This window comes from Hemiscyllium ocellatum, chromosome 28, assembly GCF_020745735.1.
Source record: "Hemiscyllium ocellatum isolate sHemOce1 chromosome 28, sHemOce1.pat.X.cur, whole genome shotgun sequence".
NCBI lineage: Eukaryota > Metazoa > Chordata > Chondrichthyes > Orectolobiformes > Hemiscylliidae > Hemiscyllium > Hemiscyllium ocellatum.
In genome coordinates this window covers 800,344-823,287 of record NC_083428.1, presented here as the reverse complement: position 1 = coordinate 823,287, position 22,944 = coordinate 800,344, and the positions used below count along the sequence as shown (strand labels likewise).

The 22,944-nt window shown below is 46.0% G+C and overlaps 1 protein-coding gene across 1 annotated transcript in view; it reads left to right on the top strand.

Moving 5' to 3' along the window:
* comp (cartilage oligomeric matrix protein) overlaps window positions 1-22,944 on the top strand; it is a 52,945-nt gene that overhangs the window by 26,560 nt on the left and 3,441 nt on the right. Inside the window, exons 12-18 of the mRNA XM_060846487.1 lie at window positions 161-213; window positions 1,534-1,727; window positions 2,031-2,209; window positions 7,457-7,505; window positions 8,449-8,645; window positions 10,004-10,176; window positions 10,534-10,673. Of these exons, the coding sequence (XP_060702470.1) occupies window positions 161-213; window positions 1,534-1,727; window positions 2,031-2,209; window positions 7,457-7,505; window positions 8,449-8,645; window positions 10,004-10,176; window positions 10,534-10,673 (985 nt within the window). The remainder of the gene's footprint in view (window positions 1-160; window positions 214-1,533; window positions 1,728-2,030; window positions 2,210-7,456; window positions 7,506-8,448; window positions 8,646-10,003; window positions 10,177-10,533; window positions 10,674-22,944) is intronic.

The following is a 22,944-nucleotide window of genomic DNA, read 5'->3' as shown; positions in this document are numbered from 1 at the left end:
GATGGTTCTGGGGCTCTGTGTGCAAGGTTGGGTGGAGCAGCATCCTCTATTGCTCTGCGAGATTCCCTTGTCTCTTTGGGGGTGGGGGGCTATGCCCACACTGAGCTAGGATGAGTTGCATTGAATGGTCATAATTTGATGTTGATTTTGACTTTTCCAGTTGGATGATGACAATGACCTTGTAGGTGATTCCTGTGATACCAACACAGACAGGTGAGCACTGCGGTCTTCTTATTATCACTCAGTAGGAAGTTATAGTCAACAAGTAGGTAGGATCAAGTGGAATGAAGCACAATGGTTCTGAGAGGGATTATCCACACTATATGACAAAAATCCTGAAAATGAACTCTCAGTCAAACCAGCAGATGAAGATTCAAGAAAATAAGCGAGAAGGAGAGAAAGAGAGAGAGTGTGGTGTGTGTGAAGGCATATGTGGGGAGGGTTAATGCATGTATGGATCTGTGTATGAACTTGCAGGAGGTGGTGTTCCCATCTGCTGCCATTATCCTTCTAGATGGAAGTGTTTTGGAAGGTGCTGTCTAAGGATCTTTGGTAAGTTTCTGCAGTTCAGCTTGTAGATGGTAAACACTGTTGCTACCGCGCATCGGTGATGGAGGTAGTAGATGTGGTTCCAATCAAGCGGGCTGCTTTGCCCTGGATGGTGTCAAGCTTCTGGAGTGTTGTTGGAGATACACCCATCCAGGCAAGTGGGGAGTATTCCATCACACTCCTAACTTGTGCCTTGTGGTTGGTGGACAGGCTTTGGGGAGTCAGAAGTTGAGTAATCCAATAATAGGACTCCTATCTTCTGACTTGCTTTTGTAGCGACTGTGTTTATATGGCGAGTCCAGTTCAGTTTCCAGTCAATGGTAACCTCAATGAAACTGATAGTGGGGGAATCCAGTAATGGTAACATTATTGAATGTTAAGGGGTGGTTGTTAGATTCTCTCTTATTGGTGATGATCAATAGCCTGGCATTTGTGTGGCATGAATGTTACTTGCCACGAGTCGGCCCAAACCTGGATATTGTCCAGATCTTACTGCATTTAGGCATGGACTGCTTCAGTAACTGGGTAGTCGTGAATGGTGCTGAATATTGTGCAATCTCCAGCGAACATCCCCACTTCAGACCCTATGATGGAAGGAAATGTCATTGAGGAAGCAACTGAAGATGATTGATCCTAGGACACTAGCCTGAGGATCTCCTGCAGACATGTCCTGGAGCTGAGATGACTTATCTCCAAACAACATGCCATCTTACTCTGTGTCAGGTATGCCCATTGGACAGTTTTCCCTCTGATTGCCATTGACTGCTGGGGTCCTTGATGTTACACTCGCTCAAATGCAGCCTTGATGTCAAAGGAAATCACTCTCACTTCACCCCTGGAATTCAGTTCCTTGTCCACATCTGGACCTTGATCATAACAAGAAAGTGAATTTGTGAATAAGTGTGAGTGAGGGATGTTACATAGGTGTGTCTGCTCATTATGTTCTATCCACTGTTGATAGTAATGTTGTCTCTCTATCCTCAGCGATGGTGATGGGCACCAGGACAGCAGAGATAATTGCCCGACAGTCATTAATAGTGCCCAGCTAGACACAGACAGGGATGGAGTGGGTGATGAATGTGATGACGATGATGATAATGATGGAATTCCTGATCATGTCTCCCCTGGACCAGACAATTGCCGACTTGTAGCTAATCCAACACAGGAAGATTACGATAGTGAGTGACAACTGTTTGCGTCTTTCTCAGTCTTTGTCTCAGGAAGTGGGACAGAGAGTGATTACTTTAGGATTGATACAGGGCTATGGGGAGAGTGGACGTGGGACTGGCTTGGGATTTATACTGGGCTGTGAGAGAAATGTGGGGCAGAGGGATTAGTTTGGAATTGATTCAAGGCTGTGGGGGGAGAATGTGGGGAGTGGGATTAGTTCAGGATTGCTTGGATATAGTAGATCAAACCAGCTGAACTGTACTAAGTTAATCAGAGGTTACTGAGTTAAACTTGTTTGAAATATGTGACAGGTGATGGGCTGGGAGATGCGTGTGAAGGAGATTTTGATGATGATAAAGTCATTGATGTTATCGACGTTTGTCCCGAAAATGCTGAGATTGCACTCACTGATTTTCGAGCCTATCAGACGGTGATCCTGGATCCAGAGGGAGATGCGCAGATTGACCCAAACTGGGTTGTCTTAAACCAGGTACCTCACCTGAACAGTTTTGGGCACACACAGTGTACCTCAAATGAGGCTATGGTACCCACTGTAAACAATATAAAATCCTCTAGACTTTATTTTGAGACAACATTCTGCACACAAGTCAGATAAATATTTCCATTGCAATTATTTTCCTCAGCTCTGAAATACCTAGAGTTAAACTAATCATTAGTTTCAGTTGATCTGTAATTTTAACTGAGACACATTGGTGTGTCCTATTCAGGCAGGTTTCACTGAGATTTAGGATCCTCTTCATTAGTTGAAAACTTATTTCTGATTGAATTTTCACTGCTGTAGTTATTTTGTGCTAACACATTGATGTTTCATGATAATGCTTGATAGAATTGTAGAATTTTACAGTTCAGCAGACACCATTCGGCCCATTGTGTCTGTACTAGCTCCTGAAAAAGTACACAGCTAATCCCATTCCCCAGCACTATCTCCATTGCTCTCTAACTTCATCCCTTTCAAATAAAGATGCAACTCTGTTTTGAAACCTTCAGTGGAATCTGCCTCCACCCCTCTCCCAGGCAGTGCATTCCAAATCCTAACAACTCTCTGAGTAAAGATGTTTCTCATCTCACTCCTAGCTTTCTTGCTGACAATCTTGAAGTTGTGAGCCCTAATTACTGATATACCAACCAGCGGAAACAGAATATCCTTCTTTACCCTGTTCAAAATGATGAACAATTTTAACACCTCAATAAGGTCACCTCTTCATTTTCTCTGCTCGAAGGAGAATAAACTCAATCTCTCTAAAATCTTTTCCAAATCTAAAATCCTTCATTCCTGGTATTATTCTAGCAAATCTCCTTTGCGTTCTCTCCAGGACTGTAACATCCTTCCTTAAATAAGGTGCCCAGAGTTGAACACATTACTCCAGACGTGGATCTGACCAATAGTTTGTAGAGGTGTAGCCTCACTACCTTGCTTTTATACTCTATGCTGATTCCTGAAGAGCTTTTGTCTGAAACGTCGATTCTCCTGCTCCTTGAATGCTGCCTGACCTGCTGTGCTTTTCCAGTATCCCATTCTCAACTCTAATCTCCAGCATTTAGAGTCATAGAGATGTACAGCATGGAAACAGACCCTCTGGTCCAATCCGTCCATGCTGACCAGATATCCCAACCCAATCTAGTCCCACCTGCCAGCACCTGGCCCATATCCCTCCAAACTCTTCCTATTCATATACCCATCCAATGTCTCTTAAATGTTGCAATTGTACCAGCCTCCACCATTTCTTCTGGCAACTCATTCCATAACGTATCACCCTCTGCGTGAAAAAGTTGCCATTTAGGTCTCTTTTATATCTTTCCCCTAAACCTATGCCCTCTAGTTCTGGACTCCCCAACCCCAGGGAAAAGACTTAGTCTATTTATCCTATCTATGCCCCTCATAATTTTGTAAACCTCTATAAGGTCACTCCTCAGCCTCTGACGCTCCAGGGAAAACAGCCCCAGCCTGTTCAGCCTCTCCCTGTAGCTCAAATCCTCCGACCCTGGCAACATCCTTGTAAATCTTTTCTGAACCCTTTCAGGTTTCACAACATCATTCTGATAGGAAGGAGACCAGAATTGCAGGCAATATTCCAACAGTGGCCTAACCAATGTCCTGTACAGCCGCAACATGACCTCCCAACTCCTGTACTCAATACTCTGACCAATAAAGGAAAGCATACCAAACGCCTTCTTCACTATCCTATCTACCTGCAACTCCACTTTCAAGGAGCTATGAACCTGCACTCCAAGGTCTCTTTGTTCAGCAACATTCCATAATGTATAAGTCCTGCTAAGATTTGCTTTCCCAAAATGCAGCACCTCACATTTATCTGAATTAAACTCCATCTGCCACTTATCAGCCCATTGGCCCATCTGGTCCAGATCCTGTTGTAATCTGAGGTAACCCTCTTCGCTGTCCACTACACCTCCAATTTTGGTGTCATCTGCAAACTTACTAACTGTACCTCTTATGCTCGTATCCAAATCATTTGTGTAAATGATAAAAAGTAGAGGCCGCAGCACCGATCCTGGTGGCACTCCACTGGTCACAGGCCTCCAGTCTGAAAAACAACCCTCCACCACCACCCTCTGTCTTCTACCTTTGAGCCAGTTCTGTATCCAAATGGACAGTTCACCCTGTATTCCATGAGATCTAACCTTGTCAATCAGTCTCCCATGGGGAACTTGTCAAACGCCTTACTGAAGTCCATATAGATCACATCTACCGCTCTGCCTCATCAATCTTCTTTGTTACTTCTTCAAAAACTTCAATCAAGTTTGTGAGACATGATTTCCCACACACAAAGCCATGTTGACTATCCCTAATCAGTCCTTGCCTTTCCAAATACATGTACATCCTGTCCCTCAGGATTCCCTCCAACAACTTGCCCACCACCGAGGTCAGGCTCACCGGTCTACAGTTCCCTGGCTTGTCTTTACCACCCTTCCTAAACAGTTTGCCAACCTCCAGTCTTCCGGCACCTCACCTGCGACTATCGATGATACAAATATCTCAGCAAGAGGCCCAGTAATCACTTCTCTAGCTTCCCACGGAGTTCTAGGGTACACCTGATCAGGTCCTGGGGATTTATCCACCTTTAACAGTTTCAAGACATCCAGCACTTCCTCCTCTGTAATCTGGACATTTTGCAAGATGTCACCATCTATTTCCCTACAGTCTATATCTTCCATATCCTTTTCCACAGTAAATACTGATGCAAAATATTCATTTAGTATCTCCCCCATTTTCTGTGGCTCCACATAAAGGCTGCTTTGCTGATCTTTGAGGGGCCCTTTTCTCTCTCTAGTTACCTTTTTGTCCTTAATATATTTGTAAAAAGCCTTTGGATTCTCCTTAACTTTATTTGCCAAAGCTATCTCATGTCCCCTTTTTGCCCTCCTGATTTCCCTCTTAAGTATACTCCTACTTTCTTTATACTCTTCTAAGGATTTACTCGATCTATCCGTCTATACTTGACATATGCTTCCTTCTTTTTCTTAACCAAACCCTCAATTTCTTTAGTCATCCAGTATTCCCTATACCTACCAGCCTTCCCTTTCACCCTGACAGGAATATACTTTCTCTGGATTCTTATTATCTCATTTCTGAAGGCTTCCCATTTTCCAGCCGTCCCTTTACCTGCGAACATCTGCCTCCAATCAGCTTTCGAAAGTTCTTGCCTAATACCGTCAAAATTGGCCTTTCTACAATTTAGAACTTCAACTTTTAGATCTGGTCTATCCTTTTCCATCATTATTTTAAATCTAATAGAATTATGGTCGCTGGCCCCAAAGTGCTCCCCCACTGACACCTCAGTCACCTGCCCTGCCTTATTTCCCAAGAGTAGGTCAAGTTTTGCACCTTCTCTAGTAGGTATATCCACATACTGAATCAGAAAATTGTCTTGTACACCCTTAACAAATTCTTCTCCATCTAAACCTTTAACACTATGGCAGTCCCAGTCGATGTTTGGAAAGTTAAAATCCCCAACCATAACCATCCTATTATTCTTACAGATAGCTGAGATCTCCTTACAAGTTTGTTTCTCAATTTACCTCTGACAATTGGGGGGTCTATAATACAATCCCAATAAGGTGATCATCCCTTTCTTATTTCTCAGTTCCACCTAAATAACTTCCCTGGATGTATTTCTGGGAATATCCTCCCTCAGCACAGCTGTAATGCTATCCCTTATCAAAATTTGCCACTCCCCCTCCTCTCTTGCCTCCCTTTCTATCCTTCCTGTAGCATTTGTATCCTGGAACATTAAGCTGCCAATCCTGCCCATCCCTGAGCCATGTTTCCGTTATTGCTATGATATCCCAGTCCCATGTTCCTAACCATGCCCTGATTAATCTGCCTTCCCTGTTAGGCCCCTTGCATTGAAATAAATGCAGTTTAATTTATTAGTCCTATCTTGTCCCTGCCTGCCCTGATTGCTTCTGTTATCAACTGTACCAGTCTCAGGTTGATCTCTTTCCTCACTATCTCCCTGGTCCCACCCCCTCATTTTACTAGTTTAAATCCTTCCAAGCAGTTCTAGCAAATTTCCCTGCCAGTATATAAGTCCCCTTCCAATTTAGATTCAATCCGTCCTTCTTGTACAGGTCACTTCTACCCCAAAAGAGATTCCAATGATCCAAAAAGTGAATCCTTCTCCCATACACCAGCTCCTCAGCCATGCATTTATCTGCTCTATCCTCCTATTCGTGTCCTCACTAGCTCATAGCACTGGGAGTAATCCAGATATTACTACCCTTGAGGACCTCCTTTTTAAATTTCTGCCTAACTCTCTGTAATCTCCCTTCAGAATCTCAATCTTTTCCCTTCCAATGTCAGTGGTTCCAATGTGGACAGTGACCTCCTGCTGACCCCTCTCCCCTGTGAGAACATTCTGCACCCTCTCTGAGACATCCTTGATCCTGGCACCAGGGAAACACCACACCATTCTGCTTTTTCTCTGCTGGCCACAGAAACATCTGTCTGTACCTCTAACTACAGAATCCTCTAACACAATTGATCTCTTGGAATCTCTTGCATTAGAGTCAGTCTCAATACCAGAAACTTGGCTGTTTGTGCTACGTTCCCCTGAGAATCCATCACCCTCTACATTTTCCAAAACAGCATACCTGTTTGAAATGGGTATATCCACAAAAGACTCCTGCACTAGCTGCCTACCTCTCTTACCTTTCCTGGAGTTAACCCATCTACGTGGCTGTATCTGAGACTTTCCCCCCTTCCTATAACTGCCATCCATCACATACCTTTGCTCCTGTAAATGCCTCATCGCTTCTATCTGTCTCTCCAACTGTTCCACTCGATCTGATAAAATTCACATCCAACACCATTTATGGCAGATATAATCCGCAGTAACCCTTAAACTTTCTTTAAACTCCCACATCTGACAAGAAGTACATATCACTGCAAATTTGCAGTCCTCACTTTCTCCCTTTTCACTCTATGCCTCTATTTATAAACCCAAGGAAGGTAGAAGTCTTAACAACTGTTTCAACTTGCCTGGCCACCTTCAGAGAATTATGTAGATGAACTTGAAGGTCCCTCTGCTCCTTCATAATGAGAATAATCTGTTCATAAATCCTTTAAAATCTGTATACCTGTGATGGTGATATAAATATACCAGATTTGTAATAAATTTGATTTCTAAACTGCTCACGAGCTATTTCAAAGGTGTATCTCACAGTTGGATCATTCATGGTTAATGTGACATTGCAGGGGATGGAGATTGTGCAGACAATGAACAGTGACCCAGGTCTCGCAGTTGGTAAGAGAAGTCACTCTCTCGATTTTAATATTTTTAAAATGACAGAAATTGCATAAAATTAGAATCAATATCACACTGTCCTGCTAATGGGGAGTGTGTCAAGGAAGCTTTACTCTGTATCTAACTCCATGCTGTCCCTGTCCTAGAGTATTTGATGGGGGAACAGTGTAATGGGAGCTTTACTCTGGATCCTTACAGATAATGAAGTACAAAATCAGACAAGGATCATTTTCCTTCTTGGTGGGTTTACACATGGGACATCATGTTAGAGATTCTTGCCTCCTCATTACCAACAGTGTCCTAATGGACTTCCTTTATGTTTATTTGAATACACCAATAAACAAATTAACCAATGCTCAGCACCTTAAATGGGACATACAGCAAAAAGAAACCATAAACATTAATTTATTAGCTTACATTAAAAGGTGATTTGGGAGTTGGAAATGCACTCTCGCCATTCTGGTACCCCTGTGGTCTTGGTCAGCCTCTATCATTTTGGTGGACACTTTGTGCTCTTTATCCAGGGGGTCTTAGACTCAGATGTAGACACAGTAGAGGAGTAGCCAGTTAGCTCCACACCACACGCAGACAGTCAGATGGAGTGCCACAGTGTGATATACTCTCTGTCCTTGTGAACACTGTTCACCACCTTTAACAGCATAAGCAACCTGCCACTAATATACCTAATCCTACACTGACTGAAAGAGCTACTTCTAACAAGGCTTCAAAGCTTGCTGGATGTGACAGCCTCCATCTCACACCAGTATTGTTCCTTCTCAAATTAACATTGAAATTCTGTGGCATTGAGAATCAAGATATACAATATTCCACTTTCCCAAAGACTGTTTTAAATTTCTCTCGCCCCTCACTAATTGAGAATGTGAAGCGGTTGCTCATGTATCATCGACCCTTTCATTGGAGTGATCCTGTTCTCTCTGCTCAGGTTACACAGCCTTTAATGGGGTGGATTTTGAAGGAACATTTCATGTTAACACAATGACAGATGACGACTATGCTGGGTTTATCTTTGGCTATCAAGACAGCTCCAGTTTCTACGTGGTTATGTGGAAACAGACAGAACAAACCTATTGGCAAGCTAATCCCTTCAGGGCTGTGGCAGACCCTGGAATCCAGCTCAAGGTGAGTGAGTGTTCTGGATCTGAAGTCTCTCCATGTTGGTGGAATAGCCCATGGACTGAGACGACAGAGCGTGAGCTGATCCTGCACTGACAGCATGTTAATTCCCATGTCAGCCTTTCCATCTTTCAATCTGTGTCACAGTCTCCTCTCTGTAGCTCCTGCCCTCCTGTGCCCCCACTCCATAATAACCCTCACTTTCCTGGTCCCAAGCTCCACTTCCCCCAAACAACTTTATTCTTCCTCAGTATTGCCAGCTCTGACCGTGTTCTAACCAATCATTGCTGTTCTGTTTTACTCTCAATAGAAATAAATTCCGGTGTTTGTTCACACGATTAATGGTTCTGTCTTTATACATTTATTGCTTTATATGTTTGTATTTCATGATTTCTACACTTCATCTACATTTGCATCTCAGACACTTTGCAAGGACAAAGTTTACAGGCCAAAAGCAGGAGTGGTGGGACTAATTGGGCAGCTATTTCACAGAGCCAGTGTAAGAATAATGGGCCAATGGCCTCCTCCAGTGTTGTGTCACACTCTGATTGTACACTATGTGAACCTGCTGAGAGCATGTGGTCTGTGGTAATTGACGTCTGTTAACATGGATGATAGCTGTAAGTCTGGCTGACTGCGCTGTCCCAAAACATTCAAATATAGAATTCAGAGATTTATAATCATTTTGTGATGGATCTGAGCTGGGGCAGTGGAAACATAATCTCACTAACTGCCCATGAGAAGACGATGAAATGCAGTTATACTATAAAGCAGAAGAGGGACTGCCAGGAGGTGATGTGGATGAACAAGTTTGTTCTGGTCCCTGATGTTTCCCATTTGTGAGGAGATCACTGTCATTGTGGTGGTCAAGAAGTCAGAAGTCATGCGACACCCAGGTTATAGTCCAACAGATTTATTTGAAATCTTTCAGAGTGTAGCTTCTTTATCAGGGGCTTCATCAGCCACTTCACCTGATGAAGGGGCTATACTTTGAAAGCTGGTGATTTCAAACAAACCTATTGAACTACAATCTGGTGTCATGTGACTTCAGACACTGTCCATCCTAGTCCAACACCGGCACCTCCACATTGTGGTGGTTTGTTGAAGGGACATTAACCAGACAAAGTCAGAAGACACTGCCTAAATGTTAGGAAGATCTTGCACTTCTGATCAACTTACTGAGGGAGTCATAAGCATCTGTGAATTATAATCTATTCTGATTTCTCATACACTACATTTGACTGTATCCCTGACTTGATTTAATGAAGTTTGCCAGCAATCCACTCGTAATGGAAAGGGAGAGCGGGTCTTGGTGGCAGATAAAGGATCTGTGATACCTTTGTACCAACTGATTTGTTAAACAGGCAGTGAAATCTCAGACTGGCCCAGGGGAACACTTGCGGAATGCCCTCTGGCACACAGGAGATACCAGCAATCAAGTCAACCTTTTGTGGAAAGACCCTAGGAATATTGGGTGGAAAGACAAGACTTCATATCGCTGGTTCCTGCAACATCGTCCCCAAGTTGGGTACATCAGGTAGGTCATAGTGTGAGGGGTGGAGGATTGGGGGAATGAGTCACAGCCTCAGGGTGGAGAACATTGCTGGAGGTGTGGGTGATTCTCAGCCCAAACTCTGTTTCATTATCCCCTCCATCAAGCAGATATTTACATAATTACAAATCAGAAACTGGTTGCTAGGGGAGACTGTACCACACAGTCTCACAAGGGTAGCACCAAAGGTTGGTTGTACTATTCGGTACCCATTTTCACAGAGTGGTCCAAATGTGGTGCAGTCTTTCAGTTCTTGTCGCTTCGTCTCCAGGGTCACCCTTTCACTGACCTCCTGCCATTCGCAACTCTTGTACTCCATCGAGCTTCTTTTTGTTTCCACAGAGTCCGACTATATGAAGGACCAAAGATTGTGGCAGATTCAGGGGCAGTCATTGACACTACGATGCGTGGAGGGAGACTCGGAGTCTTCTGCTTCTCGCAGGAAAACATCATCTGGGCAAACCTACGCTACCGCTGCAATGGTAAGGCAGGGGTGGGGGGAAGAGCGTGAAGCAGACTGGGGAATGAGGGGAGAGTGACTTCAAAGGAAAAGGTGGAGGCTTTAGAAGGATGATGGGAGATGAGATGTGAGGACTGATAAAAGAGTGTCGTGAGGACAAAGTAGTTGGGGGATAGAAGGGGTGAGGAAGGGGAGGAAGTGAGGACTGCCAATGCTGGAGATAAGAGGCGAAAAGTGTGGTGCTAGAAAAGCACAGCTGGTCAGGCAGCTTTCAAGGAGCAGGAGGGTCGATGCTTTAAGTGTAAGCCCTTCATCAGGATTGAACTGGTCTACAGGAATAGTGGCAGAAGACTGAAGGATAGCAAATATTGTCCTCTTGTTCAAGAAGGAAAGTAGAGATAACCCTGATAATTATAGACCAGTGAGCCTTACTTTGGTTGTGGGTAAAGTGTTGAAAAAGGTTATAAGAGATAGGATTAATAATCATCTAGAAAGGAATAAATTGATTAGGGATAGTCAACACAGTTTTGTGAAGGGTAGGTTGTGCCTCACAAATCTTACTGAGTTCTTTGAGCAAGTGACCAAACAGGTGGATGAGGGTAAAGCAGTTGATATGGATTTCAGTAAAGCATTTGATAAGGTTCCTCACGGTAGGCTATTGCACAAAATACAGAGTTATGGGATTGAGGGTGATTTAGTGGTATGGATCAGAAATTGGCTAGCTGAAAGAAGACAGAGGGTGGTGGTGGATGAAAACTGTTCATCCTGGAGTTCGGTTACTAGTGGTGTACCACAAGGATCTGTTTTGTGGCCACTGCTGTTTGTCATTTTTATAAATGATCTTGAAGGATGGGGTTAGTAAATTTGCAGATGACACTAATGTAGACTGAGTTGTGGATAGTGCCAAAGGATTTTGCAGGTTACAGAGGGACATAGATAAGCTGCAGAACTGGGCTGAGAGGTGGCAAATGAAGTTTAATTTGGAAAAGTGTGAGATGATTCACTTCGGAAGGAGCAACGGAATAAAGAGTACAGGGCTAATGGTAAGTTTCTTGGTAGTGTAGATAAGTAGAGAGATCTCAATGTCCACCTATATAGATCCCTGAAAGTTGCCACCCAGGTTGATAGGGTTGTTAAGAAGGAATATGGTGTGTTAGCTTTTATTGGTAGGGGGATTGAGTTTCGGAGGAATATTGGGTGGAAAGACAAGACTTCATATCGCTGGTTCCTGCAACATCGTCCCCAAGTTGGGTCATATTACAGCTGTACAAAGCTCTGGTGCAGCTGCACCTGGAGTATTGCGTAAGGTTCTGGTCACCGCTTTATAGGAAGGAAGTGGAAGCTATCAATTTGAGCAACTGTTATTTCGACTTTATGGTGCCTACCAGTCAACTCATTTCCCAGTCATGTCAGTAATTTGCTCTCAATTCCATGGGCTTCTACAGAACTAGACTGGATTCAACTCAAAACCCACACCCAATTCTTCCACCCCACCAACCCTAACCTCCTTTCCAATATGGGAATGCCCCTCAATATCATAAGACTGTGCCATTTCAGTGTCTAATGTCCCACTCATTGGACATGTTTTTAAACTCACTACTAATCAATGAGACAGTCTAGTTCTCCCAAAACAAATGTGGAGCCCTGAGAGAAGTGAGTTTCTCATTTGCTTTCCATTTTGCACTGGAAACTGCTCACTGTCATAGTAGAATAGTTCAGGACGACACAATCGTGGTTGGCAATAACTCAGATCACCCATCATAAGGCATTCACTACCCACTTCCCACCACTAAACCCAGCACACATCAGATCTATCTCTGCCTCTTCTTCCCCTCTTCATACTCCAGCCTTTTTTTGGATTAAATAATTCTAAAGTATAGAAATAGACTTTTACCCATCAAGTCTGCACTGACAAGAGAAACTCAAAATCTAACGACCCCCACTTTCCAACACTACACCATAGAACATAGAAAATACAGCACAGAACAGGCCCTTCAGCCCAAAACGCTGTGCCAAGGATTATTCCTAATCTAAAATAACTTAAACTACGCACCCCTCAATTCACTGCTACCAATTGCATGTCCAGCAGTCACTTAAATGTCCCTAATGACTCTGCTTCCACCACCGCCGCTGGCAACGCATTCCATGCATTCACAACTCTCTGCATAAAGAACCTACCTCTGATGTCTCCTCTATACCTTCCTAATAGCTTAAAACCATGACTCTTGTGCGAGTCAATCCTGCCCTGGGGAAAAGTCTTTAGCTATTGACTCCATCCATGCCTCTCATTACCTTGTACACCTCGATCAGGTCACCTCTCTTCCTCCTTCTCTCCAGAGAGAAAAGTCCGAGCTTAGTAAACCTCACTTCATAAGGCAAGCCCTCCAGTCCAGACAGCATCCTGGAAAACTTTCTTTGCACCCTCTCCAAAGCCTCTGTATCTTCCCTATAATAGGGCAACCAGAACTGGACACATTATTCCAAGTGTAGTCTCACCAGGGTCTTGTACAGCTGCATAAAAACCTTGCAGCTCTTAAACTCGATACCCCTTTTAATGAAAGCCAAAACACACAATTTCTTAACAAGAGTCTAGATTAGAATGGTGCTGGAAAAGCACAGCAGATCAGACAGCATCCGAAAAGTAGGAAAATTGACATTTCGGGCAAAAGACCTTCATCAGGAAAGAGGCAGGGTGCCTGCAGAGTGGAGAGATAAATGAGAGGGGGGTTGGGGTGGGGAGAAAGTAGCATAAAGTATAATAGGTGAAGGGGGGTGGGGATGGAGGTGATAGGTCAGAGAGGAGGGTGGGGGATTGTTGCAAAGAGTACAATGGGTGAATGGGAGTGGGGACGAAGGTCAGAGAGGAGGGTGGAGTGGATAGGTGGGACAGGTCATGGGGGCGGTGCTGAGCTGGAAGGTTGGAGCTGGGGTGAGGTGGGGGAAGGAGAAATGAGGAATCTGGTGAAATCCACATTGATGCCCTGGGATTGAAGTGTTCCGAGGCAGAAGATGAGGCGTTCATCCTTCAGGCGTCGGGTGGTGAGGGAGCGGCGGTGAAGGAGGCCCAGGGCTTCCATGTCCTCGGCAGGGTGGGAGGGGGAGTTGAAATGTTGGGCCACAGGGCGGTGTGGTTGATTGATGCGGGTGTCTCAGAGATGTTCCCGAAAGCGCACTGCTAGGAGGCACCCAGTCTCCCCAATGTAGAGGAGACCGCATCGGGAGCAAGGGATAGAATAAATGATATTAGTGGATGTGCAGGTAAAACGTTGATGGATGTGGAAGGCTCCTTTGTGGCCTTGGATAGAGGGGAGGGAGGAGGAATGGATTCAGGTTTTGCAATTCCTGCAGTGGCAGGGGAAGGTGCCAGGCGGGGAAGGTGGGTTGTTGGGGGGCGTGGACCTGACCAGGTAGTCACGGAGGGAATGGTCTTTGCGGAAGGCGGAAATGGGTGGGGATGGAAATATATCCCTGGTGGTGGGGTCTTTTTGGAGGTGGCGGAAATGTCGGTGGATGATTTGGTTTATGCGAAGGTTGGTAGGGTGGAAGGTGAGCACCAGGGGGGTTCTGTCCTTGTTACGGTTGGAGGGCTGGGGTCTGAGGGCAGAGGGGCTGAATGTGGATGAGATGCGTTGGAGGGCATCTTTAACCATGTGGGAAGGGAAATTGCGGTCTCAAAGGAAGGAGGCCATCTGGTGTGTTCTGTGGTGGAACTGGTCCTCTTGGGAGCAGATACAGTGGAGGTGGAGGAATTGGGAATATGGGATGGCATTTTTGCAGGAGGTAGGGTGGGAAGAGGTGTAATCCAGGTAGCTGTGGGAGTTGGTGGGTTTGTAAAAAATGTCAGTGTCAAATCAGTCGTCATTAATGGAGATGGAGGGGTCCAGGAAGGGGAGGGAGGTGTCAGAGATAGTCCAGGTGAGTTTAAGGCCAGGGTGGAATGTGTTGAAGTTGATGAACTGCTCAACCTCCTCGTGGGAGCAAGAGGTGGTGCCGATGCAGTCATCAATGTAGCAGAGGAAGAGGTGAGGAGTGGTGCCGGTGTTACTACAGAAGATGGACTGTTCTACATAGCCAACAAACAGACAGGCATAGCTGGGGCCCATACTTGTGCCCATGGCTACCCAATGGTCTGGAGGAATTGGGAGGATTCGAAGGAGAAATTGTTAAGGGTGAGGACCAGTCGGTGGAAGGGTACTGTTCGGGACGACGGGAGAGGAAGAAACGGAGGGCTTGGAGGCCCTGGTCATGGTGGATGGAGGTGTAGAGGGATTGGATATCCATGGTGAAGATGAGGCGTTTGGGGCTGGGGAAATGCAAGTCTTGGAGGAGGTGGAGGGCGTGGGTGGTGACTCGAACGAATGTGGGGAGTTCCTGGACTAGGGAGGAAAGGACAGTGTCGAGGTGGGTAGAGATGAGCTCGGTGGGGCAGGAGGATGCTGAGACAATGGGTCGGCTGGCTCAGAATTCTTTCCAAAACTGTGCTGACCTCAGATGTAAGATTGGTCTGTAATTGCCAGGGATTTCCCTATTGCCCTTCTTGAAAAGAGGAACAACATTCGCCTCCCTCAAATTCTCTGGTACAACTCCCATGGAGAGTGAGGAAGTAAAGATCTTCACCAGAGGGTTAGCTTTCATGCTTCCTGGAGCAGCCTGGGATAAATCTGGTCTGGCCCTGGGGACTTACTAATCTTAATGTTTGCCAAAATTTCCAGCACATCAACTTCATCAATCTTGATCTGGTCAAGCCTGTATCCTAGCTCCTCAAAGTTCTCAAACACAACAAGGTCCCTTTCCTTAGTGAAAACAGAAGCAAAAAACACATTTAGGGCTTCCCCTATCTGCTCAGACTCCACACAAGTTCCCTCCACTATCCCTGACCGGCCCTACCTTCTCCCTGATCATTCTCTTATTCCTCACGTATCAGTAAAATGCCTTTGGGCTCTCCCTAATCCTTTCTGCCAGGCCTTTCTCGTGCTCCCTCCTGGCTCTCCTCAGTCCATTTCTGAGCTCCTTTCTAGAAACCTATAATCCTCCAAAGCTGTGCTATATTCTTGCTTCCTCCACCTTACGTAAGCTGCCTTCTTCCTTTTGACGAAAAGCTCCTCTGTTCCCATCATCCAAGGCTCCTTAATCTTACCCCTTCTTATCTGTCTCAGTGGAACAAATCTGTGCATTACTCGCAATAACCGCTCCTTAAATAGTCTCCAAATGTCTATTGTGCCCTTTCTGTGGAACAATTGCTCCCAATCTGTACTTCCCAACTCCTGTCTGATAGCGTCATAATTTCCTTTTCCCCAATTAAATATCTTCCCTTGATAACTGCTCCTTTCCCTCTCCAAGGCTATGGTAAATGTGAGGCAGTTGTGATCACTGTCACCAAAGTGTTCTCCCACCACGAGATCCAACACCTGTCCTGGCTCATTGCCAAGCACTAAATCCAAAATAACCTCTCCCCTTGTCGGCCTGTCTACATCCTGAATAAGGAAACCCTCCTGAACACACCTGACAAAAACGGCTCCATCCAAACCATCTGAACTAAGGAGGTTCCAGCCAATATTGGGAAAGTTGAAGTCACCCATAACAACAACCCTGCTACATCTGTATGTTGCCAAAATCTGCCGGCCTATGAGATCTTCAATCTCTCTCCTGCTATTAGGGGGTCTGTAGCAAACCCCCAATGAGGTGGCTGTTCCCTTGCTGTTCCTAACTTCCATCCATACTGACTCGGTAGAAAAAACTTCCTCAACAACCTTAGTTTCTGTAGCTGTGTTGCACTCTCTGATTAGCAATGCTATACCCCCTCCTCTTTTTCCACCATCTCTGTTCTTTTTAAACGTTCTAAACCTTGGAGCATCCAGCAACCATTCCTGCCCCTGTGAAACCCAGGTCTCCGTTATGGCCACAACATCATAGTCCCAAATACCGATCCATCCTCGAAGTTCCTCACTGTTATTTCTGATACTCCTTGCGTTAAAGCAGACACACTTTAACCGATCCCTTTCTTTCATCACACGGGAAACGTTCCTGATAGATTCACTACATAGACAATAGGTGCAGGAGTAGGCCATTCAGCCCTTCGAGCCTGCACCGCCATTCAATATGATCATGGCTGATCATTCCTAATTAGTATCCGCTTCCTGCCTTATCTCCATAACCCTTGATTCCACTATCTTTGAGAGCTCTATCCAACTCTTTCTTAAATGAATCCAGAGACTGGGCCTCCACTGCCCTCTGGGGCAGAGCATTCCACACAGCCACCACTCTCTGGGTGAAGAAGTTTCTCCTCATCTCTGTCCTAAATGGTCTACCCTGTATTTTTAAGCTGTGTCCTCTGTTTCGGCACTCACCCATCAGCGGAAACATGTTTCCTGCTGCCAGAGCGTCCAATCCTTTCATAATCTTATACGTCTCAATCAGATCCCCTCTTGATCTTCTAAACTCAAGGGTATACAAGCCCAGTCACTTCAGTCTTTCAGTGTAAGGTAATCCCGCCATTCCAGGAATTGACCTCGTGAACCTATGCTGCAGTCCCTCAATAGCCAGAATGTCTTTCCTCAAATTTGGAGACCAGAACTGCACACAATACTCCAGGTGTGGTCTCACCAGGGCCCTGTACAGCTGCAGAAGAACTCTTTGCTTCTATACTCAATCCCTCTTGTTATGATGGCCAGCATGCTATTAGCCTTCTTCATTACCTGCTGTACCTGCATGCTTCATTGACTGGTGTACAAGAACACCCAGATCTCTCTGTACTGCCCCTTTATCTAAATTGATTCCATTTCGGTAGTAATCTGCCTTCCTGTTCTTGCCACCAAAGTGGATAACCATACATTTATCCACATTAAACTGCATCTGACCACTCACCTAACCTGTCTAGGTCACCCTGTAATCTCCTAACATCCTCCTCACATTTCACCCTGCCACCCAGCTTAGTATCATCAGCAAATTTGCTAATGTTATTACTACTACCATCTTCGATATCATTAATATATATTGTAAAAAGCTGCGGTCCCAGCACGGATCCCTGCGGTACCCCACTGGTCACTGCCTGCCATTCTGAAATAGAGCCGTTTATCACTACTCTTTGTTTCTGGTCAGCCAACCAACTTTCAATCCAAGTTAGTACTTTGCCCCCAATACCATGTGCCCTAATTTTGCTCACTAACCTCCTATGTGGGACTTTATCAAAAGCTTTCTGAAAGTCCAGGTACACTACATCTACTGGATCTCCCTCGTCCATCTTCAGTGTTACATCCTCAAAAAATTCCAGAAGATTAGTCAAACATGATTTCCCCTTCATAAATCCACGCTGACTCTGTCCTATCCTGTTACTACTATCCAGATGTGCCGTAATTTCATCCTTTATAATAGATTCCAGCATCTTTCCCACCACTGAGGTCAGACTAACTGGTCTATAATTTCCGGCTTTCTCTCTCCCACCTTTCTTAAAAAGTGGTATAACATTAGCCACCCTCCAATCCTCAGGAACTGACCCCGAATCTATTGAACTCTGGAAAATAATCACCAATGCATCCATGATTTCCCGAGCCACCTCCTTCAGTACCTTGGGATGTAGACCATCAGGCCCCGGGGACTTATCAACCTTCAGACCTAACAGTCTCTCCAACACCAAATCCTGGTAAATATAGATTCCCTTAAGTTCAGGTCCTTCAGCCACTGTTACCTCAGGGAGATTGCTTGTATCTTCCCCAGTGAACACAGATCTGAAGTACCCATTTAATTCTTCTGCCATTTCTTTGTTCCCCGTAATATATTTCCCTGTTTCTGTCTTCAAGGGCCCAATTTTAGTCCTAACCATTTTTTTGCCTTGCACATACTTAAAAAAGCTTTTACTATCCTCCTTTATATTATTGCTGAAAATGTGTTGCTGGAAAAGCGCAGCAGGTCAGGCAGCATCCAAGGACCAGGAAATTCGACATTTCGGGCATAAGCCCTTCATCAGAAATGAGGTAAGTGTGTCCAGCAGGCTAAGATAAAAGGTAGGGAGGAGGGACTTGGGGGAGAGGCGATGGAGATGTGATAGGTGGAAGGAGGTCAAGGCGAGGGTGATAGGCCGGAGTGGGGTGGGGGCGGAGAGGTCAGGAAGAAGATTGCAGGTTAGGAAGGCGGTGCTGAGTTCGAGAGATTCGACTGAGACAAGGTGAGGGGGGAGGGGAAATGAGGAAACTGGAGAAGTCTGAGTTCATTCCTTGTGGTTGGAGGGTTCCCAGGCGGAAGATGAGGCGCTCTTCCTCCAACCGTCGTGTTATGTTCTGGCGATGGAGGAGTCCAAGGACCTGCATGACCTTGGTGGAGTGGGAGGGGGAGTTAAAGTGTTGAGCCACAGGGTGGTTGGGTTGGTTGGTTGGTTTGGGTATCCCAGAGGTGTTCTCTGAAACGTTCCGCAAGTAGGCGGCCTGTCTCCCCAATATAGAGGAGGCCACATCGGGTGCAGCAGATGCAATAGATGATGTGTGTGGAGGTGCAGGTGAATTTGTGGCGGATATGGAAGGATCCCTTGGGGCCTTGGAGAGAAGTAAGGGAGGAGGTGTGGGCGCAAGTTTTGCATTTCTTGCAGTTGCAGGGGAAGGTGCTGGGAGTGGAGGTTGGGTCGGTGGGGGGTGTGGACCTGACGAGGGAGTCACGGAGGGAGTGGTCTTTTCGGAACGCTGATAGGGGAGGGGAGGGAAATATATCCCTGGTGGTGGAGTCCGTTTGGAGGTGGCGGAAATGACGGCGGATGATACGCTGTATATGGAGGTTAGTGGGGTGGTAGGTGAGAACCAGTGGGGTTCTGTCCTGGTGGCAGTTGGAGGGGCGGGGCTCAAGGGCGGAGGAGCGGGAAGTGGAGGAGATGCAGTGGAGGGCATCATCGATCATGTCTGGGGGGAATCTGCAGTCCTTGAAGGAGGAGGCCATCTGGGCTGTACGGTATTGGAACTGGTCCTCCTGGGAGCAGATGCGGCGGAGAGGAAGGAATTGGGAATATGGGATGGCGTTTTCACAGGGGGCAGGGTGGGAGGAGGTGTAGTCTAGGTAGCTGTGAGAGTCAGTCGGTTTATAGTAGATGTCTGTGTTGATTCGGTCGCCCGAGATAGAAATGGAAAGGTCTAGGAAGGGGAGGGAGGAGTCTGAGGTGGTCCAGGTGAATTTGAGGTCGGGGTGGAAGATGGTGGTAAAGTGGATGAACTGTTCAACCTCCTCGTGGGAGCACGAGGCAGCGCCGATACAGTCATCGATGTAGCGGAGGAAAAGGTGGGGGGTGGTGCCAGTGTAGTTGCAGAAGATGGACTGTTCCACATATCCTACGAAGAGACAGGCATAGCTGGGGCCCGTGCGGGTGCCCATGGCTACTCCTTTGGTTTGGAGGAAGTGGGAGGATTGGAAAGAGAAGTTGTTCAGGGTGAGGACCAGTTCAGTCAGTCGAAGGAGGGTGTCAGTGGAAGGGTACTGGTTCATATGGCGGGAAAGGAAGAAGCAGAGGGCTTTGAGTCTTTTCCTCCGCTACAGTCCTTGGACTCCTCCATCGCCAGACCATAACAACACAACGGTTGGAGGAAGAGCACCTCATCTTCCGCCTGGGAACCCTCCAACCACAAGGGATGAACTCAGACTTCTCCAGTTTCCTCATTTCCCCTCCCCCAACCTTGTCTCAGTCGGTTCCCTCAACTCAGCACCGCCTTCCTAACCTGCAATCTTCTTCCTGACCTCTCCGCCCCCACCCCACTCCGACCTATCACCCTCACCTTGACTTCCTTCCACCTATCACATCTCCATCACCCCTCCCCCAAGTCCCTCCTCCCTACCTTTTATCTTAGCCTGCTGGACACACTTTCCTCATTCCTGATGAAGGGCTTATGCCCGAAACGTTGAATTTCCTGTTCCTTGGATGCTGCCTGACTTGCTGTGCTTTTTCAGCAACACATTTTCAGCTCTGATCTCCAGCATCTGCAGACCTCACTTTCTCCTCCTTTATATTATTGGCCAGTTTACCTTCGTACCTCATTTGTCCTCTGCGTTCTTCCTTCTTAGTAATCCTCTGTTGCTCTTTAAAAGCTTCCCAGTCCTCTGTTTTCCCACTTATCTTTGCTATGTTATACTTTTTCTCTTTTAACTTTATATGTTTCTTAACTTCCCTCGTCAGCCATGACCGCCCATGCCTCCTCCTGGGATCTTTCTTCCTTTTAGGAATGAACTGATCCTGCAACTTCTGCATTATACCAGAAATATCCGCCATTGTTCCTCCACGGTCATCCCTGCTAAGGTATTGCACCATTGAACTTTGGCCAGCTCCTCCCTCATAGCTCCATAGTTCCCTTTATTCAACAGAAGTACTGTCACTTCTGACTGTACCCTCTCCTTCGCAAATTGCAGATTGAAGCTTAATGTATTATGGTCACTACTTCCCAATGGCTCCTTCACTTCGAGGTCTCTGACCAATTCTGGTTCGTTACACAATACTAGATCCAGAATTGCCTTCTCCCTGGTCGGCTCCAGCACCAGCTGCTCTAAGAGTCCATCTCTGAGGCACTCCACAAAGTCTCTTTCTTGAGGTCCAATACCATCCTGATTCTCCCAGTCTACCTGCATGTTAAAATCCCCCATAACAACTGTAGTAACATTTTTGCAACAGGCCAATTTCAGCTCCTGATTCATCTTACATCCGACATCCGGACTACTGTTTGGGGGTCTATAGATGATCCAAAGGAGGTCTTTTTACCCTTAGTATTTCTCAGCTCTACCCACACTGACTCTACATCCCCTGACTCCAGGTCCCCCCGCGCAAGGGACTGAATATCATCCCTTACCAACAAGGCCACCCACCCCCTCTGCCCGTCAGTCTGTCCTTATGATAGCACGTGTAGCCTTGAATATTCATTTCCCAGGCCCTGTCCACTTGAAACCACGTCTCAGTTATCCCCACAATATCGTATCTGCCAATTTCCAAAAGAGCCTCAAGCTCATCCATCTTATGTCTAATGCTTCGTGCATTCATATATAGTATTTTTAATTTGTTACTGCTCTCACCCTTCCCATCAACCCCTATTTCACTCAACCTTACAGCATGATCCCTTTCCGAGTTTTCTGCCTCACTGATACAGTTGTCTTTCTTGACTTCTCTTGTTCTAACTTTCCCTTCAATTTCCTTTTTAAACATCCAGTTTGTCCCCTCCCCCCCCGCTACTTAGTTTAAATGTAGTTGTGTTGCAGTAGAAAACCTGTCTGCCAGAATGCTGGTCCCTAACTATTAAGGTGCAAACCGTCTCTCTTGTAGAATTTATGCTTACCACAAAATATACCCCAGTGATCCAAGAACTTAAATCCTTGCTTCCTGCACCAGTTCCCCATCCACACGTTCAAGTCCATTATCTCCCTGTTTCTGACCTCACCAGCCCGAGGAACTGGAAACAAATCGGAGATAACCACCCTGAACGTCCTGCTTTTCAGCCTTCTTCCTAGTTCTCCGAAGTCCCACTGTAGTATGTTTCTCCTCTTCTTCCTGACATCATTTGGGCCGACATGTACCACCACCTCTGGCTCTTCACCCCCGTCCTTGAGGATTTCCCGCACTCTGTCCGCGATGTCTTTCACCCTGGCACCAGGAAGGCAACACACCATCCTTAAATCCCCTCTGCTGCCACAAAAACCCTGGTCAGTTCCTCTCACGATGGAGTCCCCTATTACCACGGCTCTGTGCGGTGTCTGACTCTTCCGCTCTGACATCCTGTCACTGCCCCATATGTAACTACCCCCCTCTCAGATATGTAGCGAAGCCGTACCTCCCTGCCAATCTAGTTTATACCCTCCTGAACCACACAAACAAATCTCCCACCCAGGACATTTGTGCCCCTCCAGTTCAGGTGCAACCCGTCCTTCATGTACAGGTCCCACCTTCCCCAGAAGGTACCCCAATGATCTAGCTATCTGAAACCCTCCCTCCTGCACCAGCCATAGCTTTGAATTTTATGACATTTCAAGTGCTTGTCCAAGTATGTTTCAAAGGTTGAGGTTTCCTGCCTCAACTATCTTCCCAGGCTGCGCATTCCAGATTCTCATCTCTCTGGGTTAAAAAAAATTGCTTCAAGTCCCCTTTAAATCTCCTGCCTTTCACCTTAAAATTATTCCTTGAATGGACACCTTCTGTGCTGTATGATTTCTATGCTATTTTCCATGTCTTTCAATCTTATTCACTTTAGTCAGATCTCCTCAGTCTTCTCCGCTCCAAAAGAAGACAACCTGAGCTTATCCAGCCTCTCTTCATAACTAAACTATTCCATCCCAGGCAACATCCC